Source organism: Hypanus sabinus, chromosome 26 (assembly GCF_030144855.1).
Source record: "Hypanus sabinus isolate sHypSab1 chromosome 26, sHypSab1.hap1, whole genome shotgun sequence".
In the NCBI taxonomy this organism is placed as follows: Eukaryota; Metazoa; Chordata; class Chondrichthyes; order Myliobatiformes; family Dasyatidae; genus Hypanus; species Hypanus sabinus.
Genome location: NC_082731.1, coordinates 16059728 through 16078809, shown reverse-complemented (window position 1 = coordinate 16078809; position 19082 = coordinate 16059728). Strand labels below are relative to the sequence as shown.

Sequence of the window (19082 nt, the reverse complement as noted above, 5' to 3'; positions counted from 1 at the left end):
ACATCCACCGATCATAAACTACAGCGCATGTCACTCAGGGACTTGGGTGAAATATATATCTTTTGTGTGAATGTATGTTTACCTGCTATCTTATATGTGCCTTGTGCTGTTTCTGTTGGTTTCCACCTCGGCCCCAGCCTAACACTTTCATTTGACCGTATTCATTGATGGTTGAATGATAATTAAACTTGAACTTGTAGAGCTTAACAGTTCTGGACATGTCCCACTGCCCTGCTCGGAGCACACAGTGTTTACACGGCTGCTCTTGGAGATTTTCTGGTCACTGTGACCCCGAGGTGATTGACAGTGGTGGAATCGGTAGTGGCAATGTCAGTGAGTGTCAGGGGTAGGTGGTCAGACTATCCCGTTGGAGATTGTTAAAGTGTGGAATTGTTGTGCTCTGAATACTCCAGGTCAGTTGTCCCCCAGAACTGAGGGGTTTGTTATCTTTGTGCACCCAGACAGGACAGAGGCAACAATGTCCAGAACCAGACGATGCTCAGCAAAGGTGATCTGTGAGGGACCAAGAGCATTGCAAGTGGTTTCTTTATCCCGTTCAACTGTAACTGACATTTAAGTTCACGGGAAGTCGGACCTAGTTCCTCCTTTCAGTCCTCAGTCTCAACCACTCCCATTATCTATCGAGATATGGACATCAGCCAATTCGGGACATTGGACCTGATCTCACCGTTCCACTCCAATTGGCAGAAAATCGCTCGTCTACTTGTCTGAAAGGTGCAATGTACGAGAGATAAACTTGCAGCTACATTTTTGGCCAAGCCGCAGATCCTCAGATTTAGATCCCATCATCTCAGCTGTGCCTGGAAGGCTGACTGCACCCATTCCCTTTGCCTGCCGTTCCAGACACACCCTGCGGCCGCTCAGCAGAGGGAATGGCCTGTCCATCACAGATCCAGCGATACGCACACACCCCAGAAGTTGCACCAGGGCCCCGAGCAAAGGGTGGGGCAGCAGGATGGGGAATGTCTCGGGGGCAGAGCCATGGTGTTTCTGGAGCAGGCAGCAATTGCCCCTCAGTCAGGGTGCGGGCCCTGCTGCTGATGAACCCCCACCCCTGCCTACTGTCAATTGTCCAGAGCCTCTTGTCCTCCGAGTGTAACGTACTTTTCAGCTCGACCTCGTACTCTCGACAGCGGCACACTCGATCCAGGATCACTGAAGGTAAACTCTGAAACACAGAGATGCCTGGGGGGGAATCAATGCCACTGGGAGCGTTTACAAGCACTGGCACCAATCCCGTCCGTATTTTATGGGAACAGCAATGAAACCCAGCAAGATCCCTCAACAAATATACTCAATATCAACAGGCATGGTGAGTATTAACAGACAAAGATAATACAATCTTTTTTCTCTGTCACTCAGACTCCAAACAGCCCGAAACCCTTCCCAGTGCTGACCCATCTCTGGTTTCTGACCCTCCACTGATCATCCAGATAATGGTCCCCCCCCCCCACTCCGCTGGCAAGTTTAGAGGATTGTGGAGTTTTTGAGCAGCCCAGTTGTGCGAGACACAGGTCTTTATTGGAGTATTGGAGTATAAAAATATGATGGAGTATAAAACTTGTATCATTTGCTGTGTAACTAGTCAGTCTGCTATGCATGTACCCAATTTAGTAGAATAAAGTCTTAGGAATGTAGAAGACAATGGTGTGTTAATGAGAGGTAGCTAAGAGATGTAGATTAGAATATGATTAAGCCAATTGATAGGGACATGATGTACGTGTAGTACGTGTAATATGCAACTATAGATCGATTACATAGGCTAATACAACTGGACCAGGAGATAGCTATAAAAAATGCCATGTCCGAGGATCGGTGGGCAATCAGCGACTAGCTCAATGACTGTCTCAGCTTTGATTTGCAAATTAAAGTTTAACCCTTCTTGAAGAATCTTCTGCGTCTCCTGGTCATTTGCGAGGCACGAACACCTTTAGCAGTGAAAGTGACCCATGGTGTTGAGAAGGGCCGAAGTCAGTCTCCCTCAGCACTGAGGCACAAAGAACATGACAGACATAACCGCAGTGAGCTGGTCTTCAGTCTGCGGGGAATTTAAGGGCAGCCTCTTCACCCACAGAGTGGTGACCACTGGGGACCCCTCACCACAGGGAGAGTGAGAGGTGAACAACAGGGACTGTCGTGGAACAGAAGCATTGGCAGGGGCCAGTTGGGCTAATCCGACTCTCTCCTCTACACTGGACATGCTGTAGGTTCACTAAACACCTGAGACAAAGTTTAAAATAGAACTCGTTTATTTGTAACAGACCCTGGACGTTGAACTGCAGCCTCACGTCGGAGGAAGAGGCTCCTGCCAGGCCTGGTGACCAGGGAGCAGACGGGCTGTGATGAGCAGCAGCAATCATCGCAGAGACTCACACCAACAGTCACTTCTCAAACCTGCCTCCAGCAGCCAGCTTATTTACACTTTCCCCAGCGTGAACTCGCCGGTGTTTCACAAGGTGGGACGCCTGAGGGAATCCCTTCCCGCACACGGAGCAGGCGAACGGCCTCTCCCCGGTGTGGATTCGCTGGTGGGTCAGCAGGTCAGACGACCGAAGGAATTCCTTCCCACACACGGAGCAGATAAACAGTCTCTCCCCACTGTGAACTCGCCGGTGCGTCTGCAGGTGAGACGACCGAGTAAAAGCCTTCCCGCAGTCCGAGCAGGTGAACAGCTTCTCCCTCGAGTGAACTCGCTGGTGTCTCGTCACGTGGGAGGAGTGAGTGAATCCCTTCCCGCACACGGAACAGGTGAACGGTCTCTCCCCCGTGTGAACTCGCTGGTGTACCTGCAGGTGAGATGATTCAGGAAATGCCTTCCCACAGACCGAGCACCCGAACAGACTCTCCCCAGAATGAAGTCGCTGGTGTTTGACCAGGTAGGACGACCGAGCGAATCGCTGGCCACATTCAGGGCAGGTGAACGGCCTCTCCCCAGTGTGAACTTGCTGGTGTGTCTGCAAGTTGGATGACTGAGTGAACATCTTCCCACACACGGAGCAGGTGAACGGCTTCTCCCCAGTGTGAACTCGCTGGTGAGTCACAAGACGGCATGAGTGAGTGAATCCCTTCCCGCACACGGAGCAGGTGAAAGGTTTCTCTCCCGTGTGGGCTCGCTGGTGTAACTTCAGCTGAGAGGAAAGAGTGAATCCCTTCCCACAGTCCGAGCAGGAGAACGGCTTCTCGCCAGAGTGAACCCGCTGGTGTGCCAGTAGGTTCGATGACCGAGTGAATCCCTTCCCACAGTCCGAGCAGGTGAACGGTCTCTCTCCGGTGTGAACCGACTGGTGTGTCTTTAGGTGGGATGACTGAGTGAATCCCTTCCCACAGTGTGAGCAGGTGAATGGTCTCTCCCCAGTGTGAACTCGCCCGTGTGTCAGCAGGTCAAATGACCGAACGAATCTCTTCCCACACACGGAGCAGGTGAAAGGTCTCTCCCCAGCATGAACTCGCTGGTGTGTCATCACGTGGGATGAGTTAGTGAATTGTTTCGCAAACACAGAACAGTTCAATGGTCTCTCACCCTTGTGAACTCACTATGTGTCTGCGGGTGGGCTGACTGTGTAAATCTCGTCCCACGCAATCAGTGAACGGCTTCTCGTCGCTGTGAATTATCTGATGTATCTTCAGTTTGAGTGAGAGAGTGGATTGCTTCCAACGGTCAGAACAGATGAACCGTTTCACAATGTGTGAACTTGCTGATGGATCTTCTGGCTGGATGGCTGAGTGTATCCCTCCCACAGTCAGGGCTGGAGAGTGGCCTCTCCACACTGTGAACACCCTGGTGTGACTGCGGGTGGGTTGAGCGAGTTTATCCCTCCCACACTGAGAGCAGGTGAATGATATCTCCCCGCTATCAATTGTCTGGCAATTCACCAAGTCAGTTGTTAGTCAGAGTGAATCCCGTGTCAAATCAATGCAGTTGAAGAACTGATCTCTGGGGAACAAATGCTGGTGTGTTCTCAGCACCCTGGTTCCAGGGGATTTCACTGAGTTAAAACAGAATGTTTCCTTTCAGACACAAAACGCAGGTCCAGCTGGGATGAGACACATCTTCATCTCCAAGGATCGACAACTGATCGATCGGTGCTACAAAGGAAATATCTGGTCACTCTTTCAATATCTGGTCAGACACATAGGAATCGACGTGTTGTTGTGTTTGAGATTCCCATAACACAAATTCTTTGTCATTTCTATCCTGTAAAAAGATTTAGAAAAGATATCAGTGGGTGAAGGACAGCGTTTGAGATGAGATAATTTTAGTCTCTGTGGTGAGATCTGACATCACACTGTCACAGTGAGTTTCAACACAAGTTGGAGGAAAATCTCATCTTCTAACTGGACACGGATCAAATTCTCAGACTGTTTTTCTGCCTGTATTAGAATTGGCCATTTCTGCTCGTCTGGTATCGGCTCTCTCTCCATCAGTACTAGTACAAGGTCTGGTTGTGTCGCACAGCACGAAAGGTCACATGATATTACACGGCCGGTCCTGGAGACGTTCTAATTAGTCTGACCCCGCCCCCACCAGGTGATTGACAGCGGAGAAACTCATCAATAGTAATGCCAGTTTATATGGGGGAGGGGCAGTAAACTTTCTTACTGGAGACGGCTAACATGTGGGTGGCATTTTTGTGATGGGAAAGTTGCAGGTCATTTGTTACCCAGGACAAAGGTGTTTGATGCCACTATGCACCAGAGAGAACGTTCTCAGGGATCGAAAGGTCGGAAGGTTAAACAAAGGTTATTTTCTAAAGAAGCCAGAGCAGGTACAACGATTTTGTGCAGCATTAAACGACATTTTAACTGACTGGACGGGAGACCCAGGAACCTTTATCAGACCTCAGTCTCACAGAAACACGTCAATTAACAAGATTTGGACATCAGACCTAGTAACAAAGTTTCAATTCATGCATACAATTGCTAATAAATTCTCTGATGCAAAGATTTTGTTTTTTAATGAGGCATTAAATGACGTTTTAAGCAACGGGAAGGCAGACCCAGTACCTTGCTACCAACTGATTCTGGGCATTGGACCTGATCCTAATGTTCGTGTTCTGATTCAATTTACGCACAAAGCATAAATCTCTACAACCACGCACACAAAATGCTGGTGGAACACAGCAGGCCAGGCAGCATCTATAGGGAGAAGCGCTGTCGACGTTTCGGGCCGAGACCCTTCGTCAGGAAGGGTCGACAGTGCTTCTCCCTATAGATGCTGCCTGTGTTCCACCAGCATTTTGTGTGCGTTGTTGTTTGAATTTCCAGCATCTGCAGATTTCCTCGCGTTTGCTGCATAAATCTCTAAGCCACTTCGTCCGAAAGCTGCCTTCGAAGTGCTTCACCCCTGACCAACTCGGAACCATATTTTTGCCCCGAGTTCCAGCTCCTTGGATTTGGACAGCTAGTGTCCGGGAGATCATCCGCCACTCTCTCATTCTCCCCTGGGCTCGGGTTTGGATCGAGGGTCAGAGGGACAGGAGGAGAACCGGGACTGTCCGAGGGTTCGGGACCACACTGTGTCCGCAGCTCACTGCAGATGACCGTCGGTCGGGGTGCGGACGCCTGTGACAATGAGACCCCCGCCCGGAACCCGGAACCCGGAACCCCGCTCCTACCTGCCGCCCATCCTTCGGAGCCTTTGGTCCACCGAGCGCATGCGCGATGTTCGGGCTGGACATGCCCCTCTATGCGCCTGCGCACTTGTTTCACTGTTTACCGACTGCGCCTTCTGAACCGCGGCGATTTCTGGGTAAGGACGGTGCCAGTGACAGTGTCGGGAGGGGCCGGCCTCCCTCCGCCTCATCCCTCAAATGGAGGCAATGTACTCAGGGGCAGAACTCAGCAGCTGCTTCAACACAACGAGCTCCCACATACTTACGGTCATTCTGTGTGTCAAAGGTCAATACAGGTGCAGAAATAAAACAAACTTTGTGCAGTTTCCTGATGTTGCCGTTCCTTCATTCATTGCTGGACCTATTCTCTGCACCCACCATTTTCTGTCACCCCAAAACTCTGCTCTGTGGGGGCCTCTCTTTGCTTTCTGACCCTAATAGCTCCCATTTCTGCTCGGACTTCAAAGGACAGGGTGTATTGGAATCGCTCAGCTGTGTGAGGCACAACCCTCAGTTAAAAATACCTGTAAGAATGAAAAGAGCAGGGAGTGAGGAGTTTAGAAACCCATTATATTGGTCCTCACCGCAGAGGCTTGGGAAACGAGGAACTTTTGGGACAAAACTCTAATGAATTTGTCTTGTTCTCTTTGCCCACAGAGTGGTGACTCCTGGCGTCCCCTGCTTTACGAATGTTCGCTTTACAAATGACCTACATTAGCGGCCTGTTTTCGCATTACAAAGAGGATTTTCGCTTTTACGAAGAATTTTCCCAGACAAATTAATAGTTCTTCGCTTTACGCCATTTTGGCTTAAGAAAGGTTTCATAGGAACTCTCTACCTTTGTAAAGGGGAGGGTGTATTTGAAACCCAGTATTAGAATGAGAGCATGTAGTGAACAGCATGGATGGATTTAACAGGACCGATGTGGAACAGCTGGGCTGTCTGGCCTCTCTACTGTACATTCGGTGTGTGACAGAGACATTAAGAACCTGAGACGCAGCATTTCAAACATAACCTTTATTTGTCATGATCCACAAAATTGAATACCAGTCTAATTTAAGGCTAACAACGGCAGAACAAACCCCTCCCATGCTCGGTGACCAGGGTTCAGCTGTGTGTGATGAGCAGCTACAATATCTGCAGAATCTGACATTAACTGTCCCTCGTGAGCTTGCAACTTGATTAGCATACAGCTTTCTTGAAGCTTCTCTAGTGTGAAGTTGCTGCGCTTCGGCAAGAAAATGGTCTTGCTCACTACAGACAAAAGTGTAGCTTAATGTGAACTCGCTGGTGCCTCGCAAGCTGGCAGTTCAGAGTGAACTGCCTCCCCGCAGTGTGAATTCACTGGAGTGTCTGCGGGTGAGATGACTGGGTAAGCGCCTTTCCCGTTGCCTGAGCAAGTGAAAGGTGTCTCTCCCATCCAAACTACCTGGAGTGTCTGTTGATGGAATCACCGAGTGAATCCCTCCCCACACATGGAACAGGTGAACGGCCTCTCCCCGGTGTTCCAGTAGCTGGGATGACCAAGTGAATTTCTTCCCATATTCAGAACAGGGGAATGGTTTCACCCCAGTGCAGATCCACGGGCGTGCCTGCAGATAAGATGACCAAACCAATTCCTTCCCACAGTCTGAGCACATGAATGGTCTCTCCCCTGAGTGAAGTGGCTGGCATCTCATCACATGAGATGACTGAGCAAATCCTGTCCCACGCATGGAATGGTTGAACAATCTCGCTCCTGTGTGAACTCGCTAGTGTGTCAGTACATGGGATGTCCGAGCGAATCTTCTCACACACAGAGCAGGTGAACAGGCCCTCGCTGGTGTGAATTTGCTGATGTATCTGCAGGGTGGATGACATAATTCATCGCTTTCTGCAGAACACGTGGTTGGGAAGGGGTTGGAGGCTATTATTAAGGATGAGGTTTCAGGGCGCTTGGAGACACCTGATAAAATAGGCCAAAGTCAGCACGTTCCTTCAGAGAAAATTTTGCCTGACAAATCTGATGCAATTCTTTGAGGAAATAACAAGCAGGATCGACAATTAGCGGATATTGTGTACTTGGATTTTCAGAAGGCCTTTGACAAGGTGCCGCACATGAGGTCACTTAAAAAGCTACGAGCTGATGGTATTTCAGGAAAGATAGAGGGTTGTGATTATCAGGAGGCAAAAAGTAGGAATAAAGGGGGCCTTTATGATTTGCCAGTGATGAGTGATGTTCCACAGGGGTCTGTGTTGGGGCCACTTCTTTTTACATAAAATGTCAATGATTTGGACAGAGTTGTTGGCTCTGGGACCAGTTTTGCAGATGATAGGAGGATAGGTGGAGGGGCAGGTAGTGTTGAGGAAGCAGGGAGCCTGTCAAAGGACTTGAATGGATTAGGATAATGGGCAAAGAAGTAGCAAGTGGGATGCAGCCTCGGAAAGTGTATGGTCATACGCTTCAGCAGAAGGAATAAAAGCTTAGACTACCTTTAAAAAGGGGAGAAGTTTCAAAAATCCAAGCTGCAAAGGGACTTGGGATTCCCTGAAGGTTCACTTGCAAGCTGACTTGGTGACGAGAAAGGCAAACACAATGTTAGCTTTCATTTTGAGAGGATTAGAATATAAAAGCAAGAATGTAATGTTGAGGCTTTATAAGGCACAAGTGAGGCCGCACAGAATATCGTCAGCAGGTTTAGGGTCCCTTATTTAAGAAAGGACGTGCTGACATTGGACAGGTTTCAGAGCGGGTCCACAAGAATGAGAAGCTGAGCATATGAGGAGTGATTGATGACTCTTCCTACAGAGCAGACACGCAGTTGCTATCGGACTGGTGCAGAGCCAACAACCTGTCTCTGAATGTGAACAAAACAAAAGAGATGGTTGTTGACTTCAGGAGGGCACGGAGCGACCACACCCCGCTGAACATCGACGGCTCCTCGGTAGAGATCGTTAAGAGCACCAAATTTCTTGGTGTTCACCTGGCGGAGAATCTCACCTGGTCCCTCAACGCCAGCTCCATAGCCAAGAAAGCCCAGCAGCGTCTCTACTTTCTACGAAGTCTGAGGAAAGTCCATCTCCCACCCCCATCCTCATCACATTCTACAGGGGTTGTATTGAGAGCATCCTGAGCAGCTGCATCACTGCCTGGTTCAGAAATTGTACCATCTCGGATCGCAAGACCCTGCAGCAGATAGTGAGGTCAGCAGAGAAGATCATCGGGGTCTCTCCTCCTGCCATTACGGACATTTACACTACACGCTGCACCCGCAAAGCTAACAGCATTGTGAAGGACCCCACACACCCCTCATACAAACTCCTCTCCCTCCTGCCATCTGGCAAAAAAGGTACTGAAGCATTCGGGCTCTCACGACCAGACTATGTAACAGTTTCTTCCCCCAAGCCATTAGACTCCTCAATTCCTAGAGTCTAGTTTGACACCAACTTTTACACACACACACACGCCACTCCACTCCCTTTGCAAGTTTTGCTAATTTCTTTCTCAATTCCAGCTAAAACATTGTTTACATTTACATCATTTATTATTATATTGTAATTTGCCCTTTACTAGACCTATTGCCTTGTTTATTAATTATTGTACTGTCTTGCACTGTTTTGTGCACTTTATATAGTCCATGTAGGTCTGAAGTCTAATGTAGTTTTGTGTTGTTTCACGTAGTCTAGCGTAGTTTTGTGTTGTTTCAGATAGTCTAGTGTAATTTTGTGTTCTTTCAGGTAGTCTAATGTAGTTTTGTGTTGTTTCAGGTAGTCTAGTGTAGTTTTGTGTTGTTTCAGGTAGTCTAGTGTAGTTTTGTGTGGACAGTGGTGACTCGATGGGCCAAATGGCCTGATTCTGCCCCTATGTCTTATGGTCTTACAAGAAATTATATTTAAATATCTTGCATATTTTAGTTATGTTGGTTTAGTTCATCCAACTGGGTTGACTGTTCACCTGTTTTGACTGGGGGAAGGGATTCACTCACTTTCCCCAATTGCAATCACATCAGTGAGTTCAGACTGGCGAGCGGCCCTCCCAGCATTTGACAATGGTCAGTGGACTGGGGGAGTACAGGAGGAGCGGTGGGTAAAAGTGAACGGGAAGGAGAGCAAATGGGATATGATTGGGTTGGAGGTGGTGATGGGTAGGAGGAGGGGAAGACAGTATGGGATGTGGAGGGTGAGGTGAGTGGAGATGCTGGGGTAGTGCTGAAGGGTGTTGGGTTGAGAAAAGGGGAAGGGAAAAGATGGGGGAGAGAGTGGGGGTGGAGGGTTTACGGAAGTGTGAGGGAGGCGAGAAGGTGGTAGGCCAGGAAGGGAATCAGTGGTGGAGAGGAAAGGGTTGATGGGGTAGAGGGGAGACCATAGAGGGAGGGGAAGTTGGGAGGGCTATGTTATGGGAGGGTCGAGGGGAGAATGAGAGGGGGAATGGGGGAGGTGTAGTGGAGATGACTGAAGGTCAAGGAAGTGGGTGAGGGATGGGGAAAGTAGAGGGGGAAGGTTGGAGGTTAAGTATGGGGTGGGTATGGAGAGGTGGTGTGAGCTGGGTAGGTGGCAGCTGGGGAAGGGGAAGGATGGATAAGCAGAGAGCTGGTCAGTGATGGAAGTGGATGTAGAGGGTAATGACAGGGGAGGAGGAGATGTTGGGATGGGGAGGGACAGTTGGAGGGTGGGGTGACAGTTATGAAAACAACAGATGGTAAACATAGAAAATAGGTGCAGGAGTAGGCCATTCGGCCCTTCGAGCCTGCACCGCCATTCAGTATGATCATGGCTGATCATCCATCTCAGAACCCTGTATCTGCTTTCTCTCCATACCCCCTGATCCCTTTAGCCACAAGGGCCATACGTAACTTCCTCTTAAATAAGGGTGGGGGAGAGTGGAGGAGTGGAAATGTGATGGAGGGGAGGGGACATGATGGGAGCGAGGCCTGAGTGAGAGGGCGGATTGGGGAGGGGGAGAAAGTAGAGGGGTGATAAAGGGGTGGTGGAAGGGACAGAGAGAGGTTTGGAGTGATGGTGAAGGTAAAAGGAGTAGCAGACTAGGAGGAGGAAGAGTTCGGGGAGGTGGATAGTGGGGAGGGTGAGATGGAGAATGTGGGAGGGGATGGACAAGGGGTCGGGTGCAGCACTATGACACTGTTACTGAACTGGACTCAACCAGCAGCTGACCCCTCAGTCTCGACATGGACTTTCCCGGGCAGATGTAGAAAAGGTTCAGATGCCAGTGTGGGAGGTGGTGTTGGGGAGACACCAGGCTGTGTGAGAGGGACACACACACAGTGAGTGAGTGATACTGGGATGGAGAGAGGGGAACGCAGTGAGAGACAGTAAGAGAGAACGAGGTTAGCAGAAAGAAAAGGCGAGAGAGAGAGAAATAGAAGAGGGAGGAAAGGTTCAGAAACTCATGTTAGACTCTGTGTGTGTGTGCGGTCTACATGCCCTCCCGGTGATCCCATGTGTTTTACAGTCCCTCCCACGTGTGGGTTAATCATCCACTATGAATTGAAGGATACCGGGCTTCCTAACGTCCGTGTGAGAGATCCCGCCAGTTTTGGAATGATGAGGGAAGGACTCGGGTGGAACTGACGGGAAAACTTTCCACCACACCCCCCGATCAGGTGTGGATGGCAATATTCTGGGTGGAGAGGTCGGAACCTGGAATGGCATCTGTAAGATTGTAGTACCAGGCCATTCGGCTCCTCCATGCTGTCAGACCTGTCCTGTCCCGCTCAACTCCAACGTTCATCCCAGACCCTATGAACCCTCCCCCCTCCGGTCCCCGACCTGGGGCTGGACTTTGTGAAGGGGGAAGCTGCGAGGATGACAGTGCGGTGAAAGTAAAACAAAGACTCAGAAACGCACAGCAGGTGAGGCGGTATCTGTGGAGGGAGGAGACTCGAGGTTTGAAGACAGAGCCCCGTCCATTCCCAGAGACACATCGTTAACCTTTGAACTCCACGCTTCAGAATTGGTCAAATATGCGGAGTGCGCAGGCGCCGAGAGCAGCCAGGAAGACGCGCATGCGCTCAGCAGACAAGCGATTGCGGGGTCCGCGCCCCGACCGAGGGGCAACTGCTGCGAACTCTGTGGCCCCGTCCACTGAACCAGTCCCGGCCACTTCCCCCTTCCCCCGGCCCACCATCCACACCCGGGCCTCGGGTAATTTTCTGCTTAGGACGAAATTGCCGCTAATATATCAGCTCCCCTCTGCCAAATGGCAGCAAATCCGGTCAGTTTTCATGTGGGGAACTCAGCAGCCGATCTGACCCACATGGACAGCAGACACCGTCAGGGCAGATATCGGAAGCGCAGTGCCTCCAGCATTGTCAGAGACCCCTTCCATAACCTCTTCCGCCTTCAACAATACCGCGGCACAAGAACCACAATTGTCAGGCTGGGTAATGTCTTCATCTCCAATTGTCAGACTTCTCAACACCTTGCCGGCATGTCGTCTCACCCCCACTCACAAACACACAGTCATGGTGCACCGGTCACGTTTTATTGCTGCTGTTTCACATATTTATACGCCCAATTGTTCTACGATCAGTGTCAGTGAACATGAACATGCGCCTCGCATTTGATATCAACCCGACACTGATCAGGCCCCGTCAATCAGGGACGCGTGATCTGTGCGAGATGGTAACGGCGTGCGTGTCGGTACCGTGTTTTGCTGCATCCATGTGTATGGCTGAATGGCGATCAACTTGAACCTGAACAGTCAAATTCAACACACAGGTGTAGAAATAAAACACAAATACTGTACGAGAAGATCAGCAGATGCTGGAAACCCGAAGCAACACCGGCAAACTGCTGGAGGAACTCAGCAGGCCGGGCAGCAGCTGTGGAAAAGCGTAAACGGTTGATGTTTTGGGCTGAGACCCTTCTTCAGGACTGAGGGAAAGGGAGGAGATGCCTGAATTCAAAGATGAGGGGGAGGGGAAAGAGACTGACTGATAGATTCCCCCTCCTACTTTCAAATCTCTTAATATCTTTCCTTTCGGGTAGTCCTGACGAAGGGTCTCGGCCCAAAACGTCGACAGTGCTTCTCCCTATAGATGCGGCCTGGCCTGCTGTGTTCCACCAGCATTTTGTGTGTGTGTTGTTGTTAATGTTGACAGTGCTTCTCCCTATAGATGCTGCCTGGCCTGCTGTGTTCCACCAGCATTTTGTGTGTGTTGTTGTTAATGTCGACAGTGCTTCTCCCTATAGATGCGGCCTGGCCTGCTGTGTTCCACCAGCATTTTGTGTGTGTTGTTGTTAACGTCGACAGTGCTTCTCCCTATAGATGCTGCCTGGCCTGCTGTGTTCCACCAGCATTTTGCGTGTGTTGTTGACTGGTAGATGTTTGGTGAAGCCAAGTGTATGGGAAACGTCAAGGGCTGGAGAAGCAGAGATCTGATAGGAGAGGAGAGTGAACTGCAGGAGAAAGGAAAGAAGTGATAGGCAGGTGAGAGGAGGTGAAAGGTCAGAGTGGGGAATAGAAGGGGGAGGGGAAACTGTTCACCAGGAGAAATCAATATTCATGCCATCATGTGGGAGGTGGAATCTTGGCACAAGAGGAGTCCACGGATTGGCATGTTGGAATGGGAATTGAAATGTTTGGCCACGGGGAAGTCCCGCTTGTGGGAGATGGCGCGGAGGAGCTCAACGAAGCGGAACCCCAATTTACAAAGGGTCTCACCAATGAGGAGGAGGCTGCATTAGGAGCACCGGACACAACAGACAACCCCACCAGATTCACAGGCGAAGTGTTGCCTCACCTGGAAGGAGTGTTTGGGGCCCTGAATCTCCGGAGGTGAGGGAGGATGGACAGGTGTAGTGCTTTAGGCCGCTTGCAGGGATAAGTGCCTGGAGGGAGATTAGTGTTGAGGGACGAACAGACAGAGTCACGGAGTGATCCGTGCGGAAAGCAGGGTGGGTGGAAGGAGGTAAAGACACGCTTGGTGCTAGCGTTCCTTTGGGAATGGTGGAAGATGCATAAGATAATGAGTTGGATGTGGAGCCTCATGGGGTGGCAGGTAAGGATAAGAGGAACTCTATCACTACTGAGATGGTGGGAAGTTGGGGTGAGCACAGATGTTCGGGAAATGGAGGAGATGCGGGTGAGGGCAGCATCTATAGTACAGGGAGGGAAACCTTGTTCTTTAAAGGATAGAAAGCAGCGACCTGGGAACAGCTGCGAAGGAGGTGAATAAAGAGAAAAGTGAATAGCAGAAACAAAAACAATAATTTCCCTGTCAATCAGCTTCCAAATGATGCTGACCTTTCATCTGTTGCAACGTCCTCTTCCTCTGATTGCCTCCTCACAGCTTGCTCATACCCCGAACCCTGCCCTACGTTGACCCGTCCCTGGTTTCTGACCCTGCTCCACTGAACATCCACTTAACCGCTCCCCACTCTGCTCTCAGACTTCAGAGGTCACTTGTGCGTTGCTGTGTGAAACATTGTCATTGGGAACAGCAAGAAAAAATTAACCCTAACGTTGAAAAGAGCAGGGAATAAGGAGTTTATCTGCCCATCACATTCTTCCTAGGCCCATAGTCAAAGTCAAATCAAAGTCACAGTAAAATTTATTATCAAAGTACATATACACTCAGTGCTTTGCGTATCAGGTTTACCTGTATATGCATGTAGATATCTAATCAGCCAATCATGTGGCTGCAACTCAATGCATAAAAGAACACAGACAAGGTTAAAAGGTTCAGTTGCTGTTCAGACCAAGCATCGGAAAGGGGGAAAAATATGATCTCGGTGACTTTGACCATGGAATGATTATTGGTGCCAGACCAGGGTGGTTTGAGTATCTCAGAACCTGTTGCCAAGAATGGTGCAAAAGAAACAATCCAGTGAGGGGCAGTTCTGTGGGCAAAACTGCCTTGTTTTAATGAGAGGCGTCAGAGAATGGCCAGACCGGTACAGGCGGGCAGGAAGGTGACAGTAACTGAAATAACCACGTGTTACAACAGTGCTGTGCAGATGAGCATCTCTGAATGCACAACATATTGAACCTTGAAGTGGATGGGCTACAAAAGCAGACCACACTGAGTTCCAAAACCACTACATTGAGATTCATTTTCTTGTAAGCATTCACTGGAGAATAAAATAATCACAACAGCATTTACAAAAACAGACATAAACAAAGACAGACAAAACCATTGTGCAAAAGACAAATTGTGCAACGAATTAACACATAATACTGAGAACATGAGTTGAAAAGAGCCTTGAAAGTGAGCCTGTAGGATGCAGAATCAGTCGTAGTGAGTGGAGTTATCCACACTGGTTCAGAAGCCCGATGGCTGTAGGGTGATAACCGTTCCTGAACCTGCTGCTGTGGGACCTAATGATTCTACACCTCCATAGGCCACAAGACCAAAAGTCATAGGGAGCAGAATTAGGCCATTCAGCCCATTGAATCTGCTCCACCAGTTTAACCATGGCTGATCCATTTCCTTCTCCACCCCATTTTCCTGCCATTTACCCATAATCTTTCACACCTTGAATCATCAAGAAGCTATCAACCTCCGCCTTAAATACATGCAAACATAGCTGCCTGTGGCAATGAATTTCACAGATTCACCACCCTCTGGCTAAAGAATGGACATCCCTCTATTCTGAGGCTGTGCCCTCTGGTCCTGGATACCCCCACTATAGGAAACATCCTCTCCAAATCCACTCTATCTGGCTCTTTCAACATTTGATAGGTTTCAATGAGATCTCACCCCTCCAATTCTTCGAAATTCCTGCGAGTAAAGTCCAAAGCCACCAATCACTCCTATGATTTATTCCCAGAATCATTGTCAGGAACCTCTTCTGAACCCTCCCCATTGTCAGTACGTCCCTTCTTATATAAGGGACCTAAAACTGCACACAATACTCCAAGTGAGGCCTCACCAGTGCTTTATAAAGTCTCAACATTACATCCTTGCTTTTATATTCTTGTCTCCTCGAAATCAATGCTAAGATTGCATTTGCCTTCCTCACCACTGACTCAACCTGTAGACTCTCTTTTAGGGAATCCTACACGAGGACTCAAAAAGTCCCTTTGCACCTTGGATCTTTGAATTTTCTCCGTTTAGAAAATAGTCCATGCTTTTATTCCTTCTACTAATTTGCATGACCATACACTTCCTGACATTGTATACCATTTGCCATTTCTTTGACGTTGTCCTAATCTGCTCAGGCCCCTCTGCAGAATCTCTGCTTCCTCAGCACTACCCGCCATTCCGCCTATCATTGTATTGTCTGAAAACTCGGCCGCAAAGCCGTCAACTGCATCATCCAAATCATTGGCCTACAACGTAAAACTCAGTCCCAACACAGACTCCTGTGGAACACCACTAGTCACCAGCAGCCAGGCAGAAAACTTTATTCCCACTCTTTGCTCCTGCCAATCAGCCAATGCTCTATCAATGCATCTTTCCTGTAATACCATGGGCTCTTATCTTAAGCAGCCTCAGGTGTAGCATTTTGTCAAATGCCTTCTATAAATCCGAGTACACACCATCACCAGTTTCCCTTTGTCTATCCTGCAGGTGCTTTTCTCAGAGAATTCTAACAGATTTGCAGGCAAGATTTCCCATAAAATAAACCATACTGATTTCAACCTATTTTATCATCCAAGTGCCTTAACAATCTACTCCAACCTCTTATGTCAGGCTATAGCTTCCTTTCTTTAGCCTCCCTCCTTTCTTGGAAAGTTTGGCGGCATTATCAATATTTCAGTCCTCTGGAACGATTCCAGAACCTAGCAATTCTTGAAAGATCATTACTGATGCCTCCACAATCTCTTCAGCCACCTTTTTCAGACCTCTGGGATGTCGTCCCCCTGGTCCAGGTGATTTATTTACCTTTCCCAAGCACCTCGGAACAGCAACTGTACTCGCTTCCCCGACACTCTCGAAACTCTGGCCTATTGCTAATGTCTTAAACAGTGAAGACCGATGCAAAATACTATCCAGTTCATCCACTATTTCCTTTTCCCCCATTACTACCTCTCCAGCATCATTTCCAAGCAGTGAAATATCTACTTCAAGCTCTCTTTTAATCTCTTTCTATATATGTACGTTTGGTAACACAGTTGATATTGTTGGCTAACTTACTTTCATGTTTCATTTCCCCCTTATGGCTTTTTACTTGCCTTCTGTTGCTTTTTAAGTTTCCCAATCCTCTAACTTCCCAGTAATTTTTGCTCTATCATATGCCCTCTCCTTTGTTTTTAATGTTGGCTTTGACTTCCCTTGTCAGCCACTGTGGCATCATCCTGCCTTTAGAATAATCCTCCTCTGGACCTGGTGTTAGTGGTGAGAGGAGAGTATGGCTGGGAGTGGGGGGTCCTTGATGATGGATGCTGCCTCTTTTTGAGTCAGTGCTCCATGTAAATGTGCTCAGTGGTGGGGAGGGCATTGCCTTTGAGGGACTGGGCCATGCCCGCCAATCTCTGTAGAGTTCTCTGCTCCTGGGCACTGCTGCTTCCATGTCAGGTGTTGGTGCAACCAGTTAGAACTAAACTATGCAACTTCTGAAAAAGTAGAGGCACTCTCATGCCTCCTTTGTGATGGCACTTACGACACTGGTCCTGGGAAATCCTCAGACATGGTAACTCCAAAGAATTTAAAGTCACTATATGTCTGTTCCCCCAATTAAAGGACTGGCTCATGGACCTCCAACTTCTTTCCCTTGTAGTCAGTTGATAGCTCTTGGACTTTGTCGCTGAGCGCTCAACCAGATTTTCAATTCCTCTCCTACTCATGGGGCTGGTAGTGGTTAGCACAATGCTTTACAGTACCAGGTGACCCAGGTTCAATTCCTGCCACTGCCTGCAAGGAGTTTGCACAGTCTCCCCATTTCTGCTGGGTGCTCAGGTTTCCTCCCACAGCCCAAAGACAAAACCGGTTGGTAGGTTAATTGGTCATTGTAAATTGTCCCGTGATTAGGCTAGGATTAAATCGGGGATTACAGAGCAGCGCAGCTCGAAAGGCCAGAGACGCCTATTCTGCGCTGTATCTCAATCAAATGTATGTTAATATGTTACCACCTTTGATTCAGCTGACGACCACAGTGTCGTCAGCAGACTTAAGTACAGCATAAGAGTTCTACTTAGCCTCACGGTCATGAGAATAAAGCGAGCAGAGCAAGGGGGCTAAGCACACAGCCTTGCGGCGTGCCTGTGTAATGGGGAGTGTGGAGCAGATGTTGTTGCCAATCTGAACTGACTGGGGTCTGCCAGTGAGGGAGCGAGGACCCGGTTACACACCGAGGACTAGCTCTTGGAATTGAGTGACGAGTTTCGAGGGGGAAATAGTGTTGAATGCTGAGCTGTAATTAACGAAAAGCATCCTTCAGTGTCCAGACGTTCCAGAGCTGAGTTACATTCCAATGCAACGGCATTTGCTGCTGACCCGTTGTGAAGGTGGGCAATAAGTCCAGGTCACTCCTCAGGTAAGAAATGACTTGCCTCATGTTCAACCTCTCAAAGCACTTCCATTACAACGGATACAAGTGCTACTAGATGAGTCACTGAGGCAGGTTATCGCACTTTTCTCGGGCACCAGTGTGATTAAAGTATGTGGGCATCTCAGACTGGCAAAGAAGTCAGTCAACACTCGGGCCAGTTGATTGGCACAGGTCTTCAGTACCCTGTCTGAGCCCGACGCTTTCCGTGGGTGCACCGATGGTCACATCGGACTCGCAGGGTCACTGGGGGCTTTGAGAGTCCGTGAAGTTGTGCCCGAGTTCTGTCGGTCAAAACAAGCATAAAAGCGTGGAGCTCATCTGGGAGCGAAGCTCGTCACTGTTGTTGCCCGGTTTTGCTTTGCAGGGAGGCGACAACGTTCGAGCCCTGCCACAGTGGCTGAGCACCCCTCTGTGATTCCAGAACCGCGACTTTGCAGGTGAAATGGTGTCCCGGACGTCTTATGCTTTCCTGGATTGCCAGTTCTGAACACCGCCCTCAGCAGACTGCTGATCTGATGGCTCGCCCAGGGCTGCTGGGTGCAGAACGCTGGAAGATTTTGTGGGGACACACGCATCCATGAATGCACTTACAGAGTCCGTGCCAACCGTGCTGTGCTCATCCAGGCCTGATGAGACCTTGAACACGGCCCAGTCCACCGACTCAAAACAGTCCCACAGACTCTCCTCTGCCTCCTGCGGCCTTACGTCTGGTGCCTTGCTCTTTATTCCCTGCCTATAAGCAGGTTGGGGAACAGCCAGACGGTCAGATTTCCTGAACTGCGGTTGAGGGATGGAATGGTAGGCATTCTTGCCGGTAGTTGAGTGTGTTGAGTCCTCTGAGCTGTAGGTGACGCGCAGGGTTTCTTCAAGCTAGCCTGATTGAAGTCACCGGCAAGGATGTGAAAAGGATCAGGGTAGGCCGTTTCTTCGTTAACCACGGCACTCGGTACATCGAGTGCTTGTAACATAAACAGTAGTCGTAGTCACAGCAGAGATCTCTCTCAGTCGCCATTC

The 19082-nt window shown here is 49.2% G+C and overlaps 1 protein-coding gene across 1 annotated transcript in view; it reads right to left on the bottom strand.

Annotated features, from left to right (window-relative positions):
- The window catches only part of LOC132381587 (zinc finger protein 721-like), a 56099-nt gene that overhangs the window by 12937 nt on the left and 24080 nt on the right, over nucleotides 1–19082 (bottom strand). The window contains exons 3-5 of the mRNA XM_059951081.1: nucleotides 18660–18801; nucleotides 2420–3542; nucleotides 1084–1206 (exon numbers count right to left, since the gene is read on the bottom strand). Coding sequence (XP_059807064.1) covers nucleotides 1084–1206; nucleotides 2420–3542; nucleotides 18660–18801 — 1388 coding nt within the window. The remainder of the gene's footprint in view (nucleotides 1–1083; nucleotides 1207–2419; nucleotides 3543–18659; nucleotides 18802–19082) is intronic.